Source organism: Mandrillus leucophaeus, unplaced genomic scaffold (genome assembly GCF_000951045.1).
Source record: "Mandrillus leucophaeus isolate KB7577 unplaced genomic scaffold, Mleu.le_1.0 Scaffold682, whole genome shotgun sequence".
Lineage (NCBI taxonomy): Eukaryota > Metazoa > Chordata > Mammalia > Primates > Cercopithecidae > Mandrillus > Mandrillus leucophaeus.
Window position 1 is genome coordinate 1,107,093 of NW_012107386.1, and position 13,946 is coordinate 1,121,038.

The window sequence follows — 13,946 nt, forward strand, 5'->3', positions numbered from 1 at the left end:
CATTTACTGAAAGTGGATACACTTGAAAAAAAAACTGGCATGAGATAAGATTATGAGTTCAGGTTGGACATGGTGTGCTTAAGGTGAGTGTCATACATTGACCTGAAGACATATTAATCACATGACACCTTGGGTCAGGAATTTGGGTTGCAACTTTCAGTCAGAGATACATCGATTAGAGAGTGATCAGGTATCAGGACGGTAACTAAAGAGACAAAAATGGATAAGATCACCAAGCCAAAAAGTATGGAACACAGTGTCAAGAGGCATAGGTCCCTGAGGAACTCAAAGGGGCACCTATTTTTAAGGGATGAGCAAACAAAAATCTGGAGAGGAGAGACCAGAGTCCAAGAAAACTAGGAGGTACCCAAGTTCATGGAAGTCCCAGAAAAAGGGTATTGCAAGAAAGAGGGAGTAGACAGGAATGTCACATGCTATTAAGAGGTCACATAAAATAAGAATAGAAAAGTACACATTGAATCCAGAAACTAGCAAGTCATTAGAAACATTGGTTGTGATGGTTTGGTGTGGATGGGGACATAGCCTGCTGGTAGGATTTTAAAGAATGATTGGGATATGAGTGGGAACAGTTTCTCAGATCTATAACTGAGAAAGGAAGAAAGCGCTAATGAAATACCAGGAGTATTTGCAGAATTTGAGTGACAATAATATATCCGAAGACACCATAAGATTACTTAATACATTCTACTTAGAGGCTTCTATCTCTAATGTCCATTATGAAAGTAGAAGAATGAATTTGTCTAATCACAGCTATTAAAATAGTTATAATTTTTAAGGTAAATTAGTGTGACTTTAAAGCTATTTCATTTTTAAGTACTGGGAGCAAGGACACAATTGATGAAGTCACTTTAGCTATTTTTGCCCCCCAAAATGCATTCTAGAAATTTGTTCAATGAAAATAAAATTGTGCCTTAGTTTTTTTTCTCACTGTACGAAGAATTATGCTGCTCTTGGCTTCTGAACCCTGGGGATTCCTTATATGTTCTGTGACAGATTAAAAAAAGGTAAAGATTTATGGTCAAGGAAAACGTGAAAAAGGTGCTCCACATTGTCTTTGTGTATATGCATAAGTTACAAACAGAAATCAGGGGCCCCACCACTATTAATAGCTTTTTGCTCTCTTTGAAGAAAATGAAAAATGCTCACTTAGGGGCTACTGGTTGTATTTCCTTTAATGAATCTTCTAAGCTTGAATGATTTTAAATAGGATATTTATGTTACCCGATTATAGCAGGCCAAAAACTTTAAAAGATACATGTGATTAAAATATCCAAACTAATAAATCTATACAGACATATTTAGTGAAAACTACTGTTCATGGTAGTAATAGTAATGATAATAATAAATGCCACGGCTAAAGACTTTGAGGAGAACTCACAATTAAGGAAAACAACCACCAAATCACATGTACTTGGAGAATTTGATTAGACTTCTATACTTCAGTTTAATAATTATGTTGGAGATTAGTGAACAACTCTTGGCACAAGAATTGTCATCATGACAGACAGGCAGCCTTACCCAACTCAAATAAATAACTTAATGGGCTTTTTTTCCTTCATTAACCACATGGTAAATGTGAATTGAAGTCCAGTCTTTAACAAAGACCTATAGACTATGACTTTAAAGTAATATCTCTGATTTGCATAATAGATTATGAAAGTCCTCAATGCTTTGTACTCTTGGTACACTTGCAAGCGTTTTAGTATCTATGTTAAAAAAGTTACTTTCAGATTTAGCTTTTTATTTCTGGAAATATGTTTACATGAATTCATTAACCTATCTGTATTACTTGTAAGACCTTAAAAATTTCTTCTTCCCCTTACTTTGAAATTGTTTGACCCATCACCCTCATGTCAGTTTTGTTATTTTATTACTAAATCTAGGTAGTAGTATTAAAGCTGCTGTTCTTACTTCATGATGATAGTTTATATTTCCACCTGCATAATTATATATATTATATTTGTACCCATATACATTTTCTGCTTCTGGTGGGGAAGAAGCATCTCTGAAGATTTTTGTAAAATGTAGCATATGCCACTCATAGTATAATGTATTTAGAAAATTATACCATAATAGCATGTATTTTATTTTAACTGTTATGAAAAATGCTGACCTCATTAAGCAAGAACTGCTCTTCCAGAGAATTTTCAGAAACATTTGATTCTATAACTCAGATATGTCGGAAAATCACTAAGGGATCATTATCATTAGCCCCTGAAAGCCAAGTGTCTCACAGAACCTGAAGAAAGTAGTCTTTGATTAGTGAATAATGATGATTTGTTGCATGGACTAAGACTTTTTTTCTAGGGATTTCTACATCAAACATTCTGTTTCTCTTCCTATTTGAAGTAGTATCTCTGCCAAACCAATGTAATTTAAGAGTTACAAGCAATGACTATGTTCCTTTTAGGTTTTTTCATTCAACTTTGTAACATATTCCACCTGTTTTCAATAGCTACATATATAGAGATATAGATATATGTATTTATTTCTAAAGTTGCCCTGGAAAGGAAAAGATCTCTAACATATTTACTACATGTTTTGGTAAACTGAACCATAAAATAATTTGAAAGCCTTGAAGTACCTCTGTTCATAATTATGAGGTTAGAAATTCCCTACAGCCAGAATATATGGAAAGTGTCAAGTCAGAAAGGGAATCTTCCTTAGTTTCCCAAAATATACCAGCCAAACGCTTGCTTTTTCAGCTTGAGAATAATAGTTACCAAATCTAGTCTATGGAGAAGTTTTCATGCAATTGAAATAAGATAAATTAAGACAGTTATAGTGAATTGTTTTACAAAGTTAACGGTTCTGATGCTTTTATTTGAACTATGTCTTTCTGACCGGTTTAGCTTTAAATTACCATTTTATATAACAATATTTACATTAGATCTATTTATTCTGTTAGATTTCTTACTTTGAGAAATTAATAGTTAACCTCAACAGTCTCCTTTTGGCAGAATCTGTGGCTGGTGGGAGAAGTGGAGCAGATACTTGGATGTATAGAACTATGGGTTGGGGGAGTGTAGAGAAGCCAAGAGGAGAAGGTAAAGAAGAAAGGATCAGAATGTAGACAAATGGTTCATTTTTAAGAGCTAGTTAACAAATTGTCCATTGGAAAGATACGAGGTTAGGTTTAGAGATTTCTTTGTGTGTCTGTTCATGTGGACGCCATCTCTTGACTCCAAGTGTAAGGCGCTGTGCTGGGTGCTTCAAGGCAGTTTCCCAAATGTGTCTAATCCTGCAAATCACCTGGACTCTTGTTACACCAATTTTTAGCAGTAGGAGCCATGGATCTGGAAACATTGAGAAATTGTGTGTTAAAAGACAGAAGATATATTAGATTTTTTCTTTGCTCTTGAGCAATTTATAAACTATCCTTATCTTTCTAAGCCTCAGTTCCTTTATTGATAAAGTGTAGGTAGTAATACTTTCCTTGTCAATTTTCAAGGTAAATGAGGTAAAAGGAAAATGTCCTCAGAGAGTTACTGGGGCTTGTAAAGGAGTTAAAGTTTATAATTTTAATTGATTGTGTGTATGATGAGTAGTCAGATGGTTTTGAGGAAGAAAGGAAGTTAGGGCATACAAAGAAGTTTTTAAAAATAATCATCTTCTCCAAGTTGTTTCCCAAGTTTATTATCTGGGTTTTATTTAATAAAATAATTTGAAATATTCCTTGATGTGTCTGTTTTTCTTTGCCTATTCTTCTCTTGTGCCAACTCAACTATTCATCTCAAATTATATATATTAAATCATAAACTCATGCTTCTAGCAGTTATACTAGACATTTATTAAACCTAACCCTTCTGTCCCAGACAAGTGTCATTAATACTGCCTTAAAGCACCAAGCATACCACCAGGCATTTGAGTCAAGAAGCATTTGCTGAATTGACTGATAAACCTCTAAATCTGACCCCATTTCTTTCCAATGTACTAGTTGCTAGAAAACCTTATGTTTTGACTTTCAAGGACACTTGGGGAAAACTAGTTCATCATTCTCTTTGATATTTATTTTGGAGGTTTGTTTTATTTTTTGTATTAACAAAACCTCTTGTCAGAAAGATTTCCTTACCTCGACCCTAAATCTCATATTGTATTTTAGCATGCTTCTGTATTTACATTGTGAAATTATTTTTATTAATATACAGTAAACAAGTTGTGTTTATTGGGGTTGATGACTGGGAATAATTTTTTTTCTGTGATTGTTAGCTTCTTTCAGTAACTGATTTTTTTTTATTCATTTAGCAGCAGCAACAGAAGAACCAGAAGTGATCCCAGATCCCGCCAAGCAGACAGACAGAGTGGTGAAAATAGCAGGAATTAGTGCTGGAATTTTGGTGTTCATCCTCCTTCTCCTAGTTGTCATATTAATTGTAAAAAAGAGGTAAGGCCTAATATTGTCCGGTCCTGCTCACTTACCATTTATGTCACTGGTTTTAAAAACCTGTTTTTTTCAAGATCCTTTAAATTAGAACAAACAACAAGAAGAAACTTTTAATTTTAACAATGTTGTCAGCACCTGAGTCTATTGGACATGCTGTCTAATAAATTCTTATTTGGTTATTCGCAATTTAATTCTGGATATAAAACATATGCTTTTTGTTAAGTTGATCTAGAAATTAATATCTGAATTTAAATTTCTCATGCAAAGGTACTTGAGATAATTTATCTTGTATTTGAAGTGTTATTATTAACAGTGGCAAAATATGGATTTATTGTGATACTTGGGCTGTGGTCTAGGAATTATTTTGTGTTCTTTTAATGTATTTTTCTACATCTTGGCTACAAATAAGATATGAGAAGAATATAAACATTATTTAGTAAAATTGTACATTAAATATTCATTGACTAAAAATTTTAGCCTTTTAAAATAGAGAGTAAATTGTTTTAATTGAACATTAATTTTTTTATACTATATCAACCAATATCACCATCTTCTGGAATTACTTGAAGATATTAAGACCTACTGGAATTTAAACTGAGCTTTGCTCTGGAGACCAAAGTATATTCCTGATGAAAAGCCTTTCAAAGTACACAGTTTTTGTAATTTCAGCTGTTTTACATTATATAAAATGTCATAAATCTGTAAGGCATTGTCTTGGAAACTAATATAGCGCTCTAATCTTTCCCATTGTGTATTTGGGATAATGCTACAATTTGGAAAGACTTTAAAAAAATCTTTATAAGCAAAAGTACAGCCCTAAAATAGTTTGGTGTATAGAAGTGGTTGTAATCAATGAATTCTATTGAAAAATATAATAAATGATGTTGCTTATATTACATTAAATTATCCAGTTTACTATTATAGTTATTTTATACTTGAAATAAAGCATTAACATTATAGATAAGACTCATACTACATGTTTTAATGATTCCATCAGAGTTTATTTTAATATATTGCCTCTTTACGATTATCCCCTGGAGATATATATGTTGGAGAAGACACATCTGCATTAGAAACATTAGGTATGCATTATAGTGTTTTGTGTTAAATTAGCTACATACGTGCTTTCCCCAAATAGTGCTTTCTCTTGCTGTTGTCTCCCTCTGTGGTTGGAAAATACATCATATGTGAGGCAAAAGTTTTAAGTATTTTAGCAATAAAAATTTGCCAGTAAAGATCAATAAAAATCACCAAATGTAACCTTCAGACCTTATGTCTCTGTTTAGTTTAAATTTGTATTTGGAGACTTAAGTAAACAGTTTAGAGAGCAAATTTAACTAAACGTTGCTTAACAATGTTCTTCAGATTGGATATAAACATGAAAGTGACTTCTAATTATGTCCTCATATTCAGTTAGAATTGGGCTAAACTATTCAGTTTTATTTGAAAGCATTCATTTGTCTTGATAAACCTCCCTATCCAGGCCTCTGATTTAGCAATAATGAAAAAAAAAATTGAAAAATAAACTTCCTAAAGTATGCTAAAACCATCACTAAGCAAGATTTTGGGGGAAGGTAAAATGCTCTGACAGCTCTCTAAAATTGTTTAATATGACAACTTGATTTTCTGGTTCATATATTAAATGGTTAAGTTAATGAGCCTCTCTATTAAAATATTTAACATTTGAGCTTTCATAATTATGCTTTGATTGTCTTTTGATAGAAAGTATGCTAGGGCTTTTGCTTCCGTTCCTCACCATCACCTTTATATCCAGGAAAACCTACACTTTTAGAGAGAGATCAGGTTTCATTATTTAGATATGTTACCTTCTAATATATAGTATTTATATCTACATTACTTGAATTTCTTACTTACCAAAGCAACTTTGTAATGACTTCTACTCATATGTACAGTGTCACACATGTAACATGTATGCTTTAATTACAAGTATGTTTATCATACATATTAAAAAGTATAGATATAGCAGCATTGCATTGGGTATTATCATCAAGTATAGCTTAAAACTATTAATATAAAATGTTTCCCTTTTAATATATAAATTTATAATAAAAATAATGGAAAAACAAGTTACTTTAGTCTCTTATCTACATTTTAGTGGGCTAGTGTTAAGTTTGACTTTATCCCTCACTGGGATGAATATATGTAGATATATTTCTTGTGGGGAAAACAGTTCCATGTCTTTTTGGTTGTTTTGCAAAAGGATGGTGTGTAATTCAATTGAGTAAAGTTTTACAGCTAAGGATATATATAAAGTAAGTTTTTAGGCTAAGAAAAGGGATATTGCATCTTTCAAAACGCAATGTCATTTTTTTAATTTAATCGCTATTCAATTATTTCCAAATGTATGCCATTTTTCATTGGTTGTGTATTATATTTTACATGCACAGCATGAACACATTAATAACTCAAACATAAATTTGAAATTATGTTTCAATACAGTAAATGTTTGTGTATATTATGTTCACATGCATCTACTGTAGAAGTATCTTTGTGTATATATAGTATATGGTATATATGTATATTCACATAACATATGTATATACCTATGTACCATTAAGATATAATAACTTGTTTGTAGAAATTTAGGTATTATTCTGTATATATGATATATTAATATGATAAATCTTTATGTTTTGTATCTAAAGAAAAATAATCTATATAGTACACAAGTTCTATGCACAGCTGTTCCATCTGTCACATATTTAGATGGTAATGGATATTATGCTTAACTGCATGTTGAAAATACACAATCCATTTAATTTTTCAATTTTTTGGCAATAAGAAATATCAGCATGTTATTTTTTCCAAATTATGTATTTTAAATTTTATTTTTAATTGCATATCTGTCTGTTTAATTGCATGGCAAAAAAACAATCTAACAATGCATGAGCAAATTGAAATGCAAAGCAAAAAAAACATGAATTTTATTTTATTTTCTTTTATTTTTTAACGCACATTTTTCTGCTTTATTGAATGTGACAGAGTCATGCTTTTCATTCACCATTGCTTCTCTTTTTCCACTGTCTGTGATTTGCTTGCCAGGAGGAGCTACTATTCTTACTCCTACTACCTGTAAGTAGAAAATGGGTGATGTACAACTTTACATGTGTTAAGGATGCAGTATCCCTTTTCAAAAACAAAACAGAATGTTTGCAATTTTGGTGACATTTAAAAAAAAGTTTTTTCAGACTCAAACTATAAACTTTATTACCTATTTTGCCAATCTTTTTAAAAAGGGATATTGTATTTCTGTTTGTCCAGCTACTTTTAATTTATTTATAATTTTCCATAAGTAGCTTTAGTCTAGAGCCAAAACATCATTTATTTACTAAAGTTAAACCTGTACCTTATCTTAGCAATATGACACTTCACTCATCTTGTAAAGAAGAGATAGTGGTTGTAACTCACAAATCACTATCTTTATGTAGCATCGTTATGTCTGACAAAATGAGCCAAGTGGTGTATTTATGGAACACTCAAAATGCCTTCATAGGATGCAAATTAGTTCAGGTCTGCATGTGATAACATCTCTCTCTGTATTTCTAGGAATCCAGGATGGGTTATAACTTCAGAACATCTTTGGTCTGGCCATTAAGGCAATCACTGTGCTTTTGTTAAAGAAAAAAATAGCAGAAAAATCCTGGTGTTGCAGCAACAAAGAAATAAAAATTATTTTTAGAGGAAAAAAAATGAGTTTATTGTAACTTAAGTAGGACAAATGTTTCCTAAAACTAGAGCCAAAAAAAACCTTTGTCAACTAGAAACTAGGAACAGATATAGGCACCACATTGCTCCTTTTCTCTTCCAAAGTCTGTAACTCTTCCGAGACTCAAGCATGGTTTGTTCATTTGGATAAGGATGGAGAAGATGGTCCATTCTATTTCCTGAGCCATTTTCAGTTTATCACCTAATATGCTGGAGTAGTTTTTCATCCAAATCAAGGGAACATTACAGCAAGGCATTCTTGGACTTTGCTTGACCAGTATTTGATCCACCACCTTTCAAGGTTTAAAGATTGAAATTAAGTATGTTTGGGGCACATATCCCACAGCATTTAAATCACTAGGTAAATTTAAGCTAGCTTTACAACAAAACCTTTGTAACAGTCTCCATTCTCCATGACTATAACACAGTTCTGCCAACATTTTAAATATTATAAAAGTTTTGCTTCCTAAAATCTGCTAAACCAAGCAGCTGTACACTAACAGTGCTCCTAACTTATTGTGATGAATCATAATATCCTTGTTAAATTATGTTTGATGAAGCCAGAGATAATCAACTGTACCATTTCATACAATGATGGAACACTTTCCCCCTTTATGGCCCACCCATACATCCACCTGCAGAAGTTTATGCTGTTGGCTGCTTTTATAATGAAAGTCATTTGCACATCTGTCAAACTCAAAGTAGTTGCAAAATGAATTGCTTAACTGTTCTGAAGTGCACATTATATATGCTAGTTGCTCAGGAGGAGACAAAGCATCAAACATACTGGAATCAATAAGTATTTCATTATGAGACTGTCAATAGCTTAACATTAACCATTGATACAGCTCTGATGTTAAAATGGGATTCCCTTTTTTGATGGATAGACAACATTTCTGTGTTCCAGACAATGTAACAGGTTATGCTAATATTATTGTAGTACATAGGGTTACTGGCAATTTTAATCATAACTACAGAGATTATCACAGAGATATGCTTTTAAAGGCTGCTTAACCATACCTAGTGATGCTTATCTGGATTAGAGGGGTTTTTAAAGATAAAAATAGATAAAAATCAGAGTAGCGCTTAAAAGAAAACCAGATGTGATCTTTGAGCTAATATTCATTGGCATTGTCATAGTAACTATCTGTTTTTGATCAAAACACTAAACACTGATGTTAATTTTTCTTTGTTTTAGAAGAGCCTGAATGAAAGCCTACCTCACAGGGTTGTTGTGAGGATTAAGGTATAAAAACCAAGCTGATAATTCATGGCTGGCAGATATTAACAAAGGTTATATTCCCCCATAATTTGTCAACTAATCTAGGTTTGTGAATCTGAGAAGTTAAAGTCCTTCATTGCATGAAAATTTAAACCTGTCATGTATTTAACAAATTCATTACTTCTTGTTTCTCCCCAATCATGAAATACATATAAATTACACATATTTTAAAGTAAAGCCTCAGGGTTTAAATTTGTCTTTTCTATTGACTTTCAACTGCCCATCTTCAAAATTTTAACATTATTTTGAATCCAAATGTCAGTTTGTTTTTTATTTCAGTGCTATTTTTATTCAATTCAGTCTCTCATATTTTTTGAGAAATGAATTTATTCTTCTTATCCTAGAAACAAAGATTGGAAGTTATTTCCTAAGGCAATTTTTGCTGTTTTAAAATTTACAAATGGCAAAATATTTTTTCTATATATTTTACTGAAATTTATAACAACTAGTGTTCAACTGCTAGAGTAAGTAGTGGTGTATATTAACTAGTGTTCAACTGCTAGAGTAAGTAGTGGTGTATATTAACTAGTGTTCAACTGCTAGAGTAAGTAGTGCCACTTTGAAATGTGGCAATTTAAAAAGTGTAAGCAACCAGATACAGTGTAAGAGCTCAGGCTTTAGAACCAAGTCATTCTTCATTGCTTATTAGATAAATAACCTTGGGCAAGTTATTTAACTCCCCTGAGCCTCATTGAACTTATCTATACAATTAGAATCCTTGTGCCTTTTTCAGCAGATTGATCTGAGAATTGAGTTAACAAATGAAAAGTGCCAAGTATATAACAGGCCTAATTCATCAATTCAACAAGTATTTACTGAAGCCTGTTACATGCCAGACACAGAGTCAAGTGCCAAGGCCATGCAGATCATCCTTCTCTTTGTGGAGCACATAGTGGGGAAAACAATTGAAAGATATTCGCACTTTTCAATCAATAACACTCATTACAGGGGAAGAATGTGGTAGTATAGAAAATACCTAGCCTAACTTGAGAAAGGCTGTTTTAGAGTCAGTCATGCAAAACCTCCCTGATGAAGTGTCTGTTACACTGAGACAGAACAGATAGGAGTTAGCCAGATATTACAGTCAAAAAAGTGTTGCAGGTTAAAGAACAAACATCCTGTATGATGGCCTAGCGGGAAGTTTGGAAAGTGAAAGTCCATAGGCTAAATGTGACCTTATGATGTTTCATGTGGCCCATACACTGTTTCAAAAACTAAAACCACTCGAAAAAAATCAAGAAAATTAACATCAACAATCAGATTCATCACGACTTGTCTTAAAAAATAAATAAATAAATAAGCCAGAAGTTCAACACTGGGATCAAATACCAGTAGTCACTTAGGCAAGTTGCCCCTAAACTGCTTTCCGCTTCTTCATTACCCTTCCTTATGGTATCTTGCCACTGACAGCAGCACTCATTTACATTACCTGTCTGAAACCTACATATTCATAAAGGATTTTTACCCTCAAACCTAGAAAAAGATTAATAGCTCTTTCAATGTATAGCGCAAATGTTGCTAATAAATGATGGTGGTGATGGTGTAGTGGTAGTTATGTTGGTGGTGGTGATAGTTCTTGTTACACTTTGTCGTTGTTTTCTTATTACCAATACTGTGATTCTGTGATTATTGTTATTTATTATTTCTAAAATAGCCATCTCCATCCTCAAATCTTAGCTTATGACTATCTTAAACAACATAGTGTCAGATTTGCTGTGTACACGTATCATGTGTGTTGTGTATGTACCGCCCTGAGGTCAAGTACTATAACTCTCAGAGAAAAATATCCTACACTGGAGCAGTCCTCCAATTGCTAGATTTATGTTTTAAAGGAGAAGCCTTTATACATAAACTCAGTCTATTAAATGAGCCTTTGTAGTATTTGTAGTACATTTACTCTGGTTTGGATATTAATATGAGGATCAGAAGAAAATGGCTTAACTTATAATCTAGTGGAGGACTGGTGTTCTTAAAACAACTAAAGAATATTTCCAAGGCAATATAAATTGCTGCCATAAACTTAGTAACACAATTTGTCTATTACAGGCTTTTAGAGTACCTTTATTTATATATAAATTTTCTTGTTAGTGTGATTTAAATATTTTATGTGCCTTTAATAGCCCTTTTTCTTGGATGTTTCATGTGTAACATTCACAAAGAACTAAAATATATTTTACATCCATGACATGTAAGATGAACATGCCAATATTTGAGTAGTTCGTAATTCTAATGCTGTTATTAGCCAATCTCTTAAATCATATGCCTTTCTGCATTTATAAAACATTGCTGTAGTTAGTTGATAGTATGTCATGTGGTTCTAATTAGAAAACACATTTTTAACATTTGACCATGTGAATATTCCAAGATGATAATTTGCGTATCTTTCCATACCATTTTTTAAAACTTTTCTCAGTACTTTTCTTACACAGTATATTATTTAATCCCATATATTCATGTGCACTTGAAATTTTCTAGCAGTGGTTTATTCTAAAAGTCTTCAGATTAGCTTCTGATTAATGCTGTAAATATATTGCTAAATATATTAATGCTACATATCGCATTTTTAATAATAGCACAGAGAATGAAGAATGGGACTTGTCTTTGTTTTAATTTGGTGGCTAGGGTAAAACAGATTTGAAAAGTTAGTCATGTTATTTCTAAAAGGAACTAAAAGTTGATCAAAAGAATTAATTACCCAGGAGGAATATCAAAACTTGGCTTTAGCTTAAATATTTATTGAATTACTCTAGTAAGGAGGTATTTATTTTGCTTTTAATAAATATAATTATATTTTATGATATTTAAGAGAATAAAATATAGGAAATGAGAGATTTGGGTTGACAGCTTGAATATTGAAATATGCATCTGACAAAATACTTTTATAGCAAGGAACAAATATAATTGTTTGAACGTCAAACTTAATTCCTGAAATTGTGACCAGTGCTTGGGGTTTCTAAACCATGTTTGTAACATCCTCGGGCTCACCTGAACTACTTATAGCTGGTGTTAACTCTCCTTCAAGCCTCAAACACTAAGGATTCCGTTTTGTATTTGCCTTGGCAGCAAACTTGCTAAAAAACGCAAAGATGCCATGGGGAATACCCGGCAGGAGATGACTCACATGGTGAATGCAATGGATCGAAGTTATGCTGATCAGAGCACTCTGCATGCAGAAGATCCTCTTTCCATCACCTTCATGGACCAACATAACTTTAGTCCAAGATGTAAGTTTTTCATTAAAGTTTTAATAAATGATGTTACGGCTCATTAAGTTCACTTTGAATTCTGCACATTACCTTTTGAATAATGAGAGAGAGTAAGGAAGTGAGGGGAGAAGCAGCTAGAAAGAAGAGAAAGAGATGGAGGATATTATGGAATTTACAAGAAGGGTTCTCATGAGGATTGATACTGGATTTAGTTTAACTTCAAACTCTATGAATTTTATTACTGTATCACAAGAGATATTCCAAACATATTCCACTCAGTCCATAGCACATGTCATTGCTTTAAGTGAAAATACATGATTGCCTACAAAAAGTTAGTTCATGTCAGAATTTGTAATTCTTTTTCCATTTGCATCTTCCTTTGTGTAAGATGAAAGTCTCTTTTGAGATAAGAGGAAACGGTAATTCTGGGAATTATTGACATAGGTAAAATCATGCCATTAAAGTAGTATATTGTAGACTCCTGGAGAATTGCAATACTGAAAAGTTAACTCAGGGAAACGTTAGTCTGCATGCTCTTAAGTATCTGCTGTGAAGTCCAAAAGTATACTTGAATTGGGGGATTTGCAAGGAACAGTGAAATTCATCCATCCATCTGTCTTGAAAATTCCTAATGTTGGTCTATGAAGGCAAGGCTTTTAAAATATTTCCACTGAAGTACCGTTTAAAAGCAGATGACTTTAATAATTACCCCAGAATCAATATTACTGTTTATTTTCAAATTTCATATGAATGTTATATTCTGTTCTATAGTGCATCTGTTTAAGTTAATTAAGTTTAAGTGAAATTGCCTAACTTTGTTTCTTCAAATCCTCTAGTAAAATTGATGCTTGAAGCAGGCAAATCAGGTATATCTCTTGAGTATACTGGCCTTGTATAACTTGGGCCTTATGACATTTGGCTCAGATCTCAGAGATATGCACACCCCAATTTGGAAAACATGGGTATAAGCAAAGAAACAATAGAAGTATTATCTCCTATACAAACTATGAACATATGTAGTAGTAAGATTGAAAACAAAGTATTTGTAGGTTGTATGCTTGTATGTCTTTTCAGAGAGGGAAGGTTTTTTTTCTGAATTGTTCAGCTTGGTGAAATTTTTCGGTAACTATTGGATCTAAAATGAAGCCCATCATTTTCTATGTATATATGTATACCAAATTAGTAGTTAGGAATGCTGTACATGAGTCATTTTGGAATTTAGTTATAATCATGAAAGGGCCTTTCAGATCTATTTTATTTTTATTTCACTATAGATAAATAATAGAGAAAAACGTAAAATACTATTACTGTTGAAAGTAAGTTTTGC

General features: G+C 32.4%; 1 protein-coding gene across 7 annotated transcripts in view; it reads left to right on the top strand.

Moving 5' to 3' along the window:
* PTPRK (protein tyrosine phosphatase, receptor type, K) overlaps nucleotides 1–13,946 on the top strand; it is a 594,458-nt gene that overhangs the window by 545,683 nt on the left and 34,829 nt on the right. For 4 of the 7 annotated variants that reach the window (XM_012002300.1, XM_012002301.1, XM_012002302.1 and 1 more), the window contains exons 14-15: nucleotides 4,267–4,405; nucleotides 12,477–12,637. In XM_012002300.1, the coding sequence (XP_011857690.1) occupies nucleotides 4,267–4,405; nucleotides 12,477–12,637 (300 nt within the window). Of the gene's footprint in view, nucleotides 1–4,266; nucleotides 4,406–5,445; nucleotides 5,488–7,468; nucleotides 7,499–12,476; nucleotides 12,638–13,946 lie in introns of all 7 variants that reach the window. The other 3 variants (XM_012002306.1, XM_012002305.1, XM_012002304.1) reach the window with 3 other exon arrangements.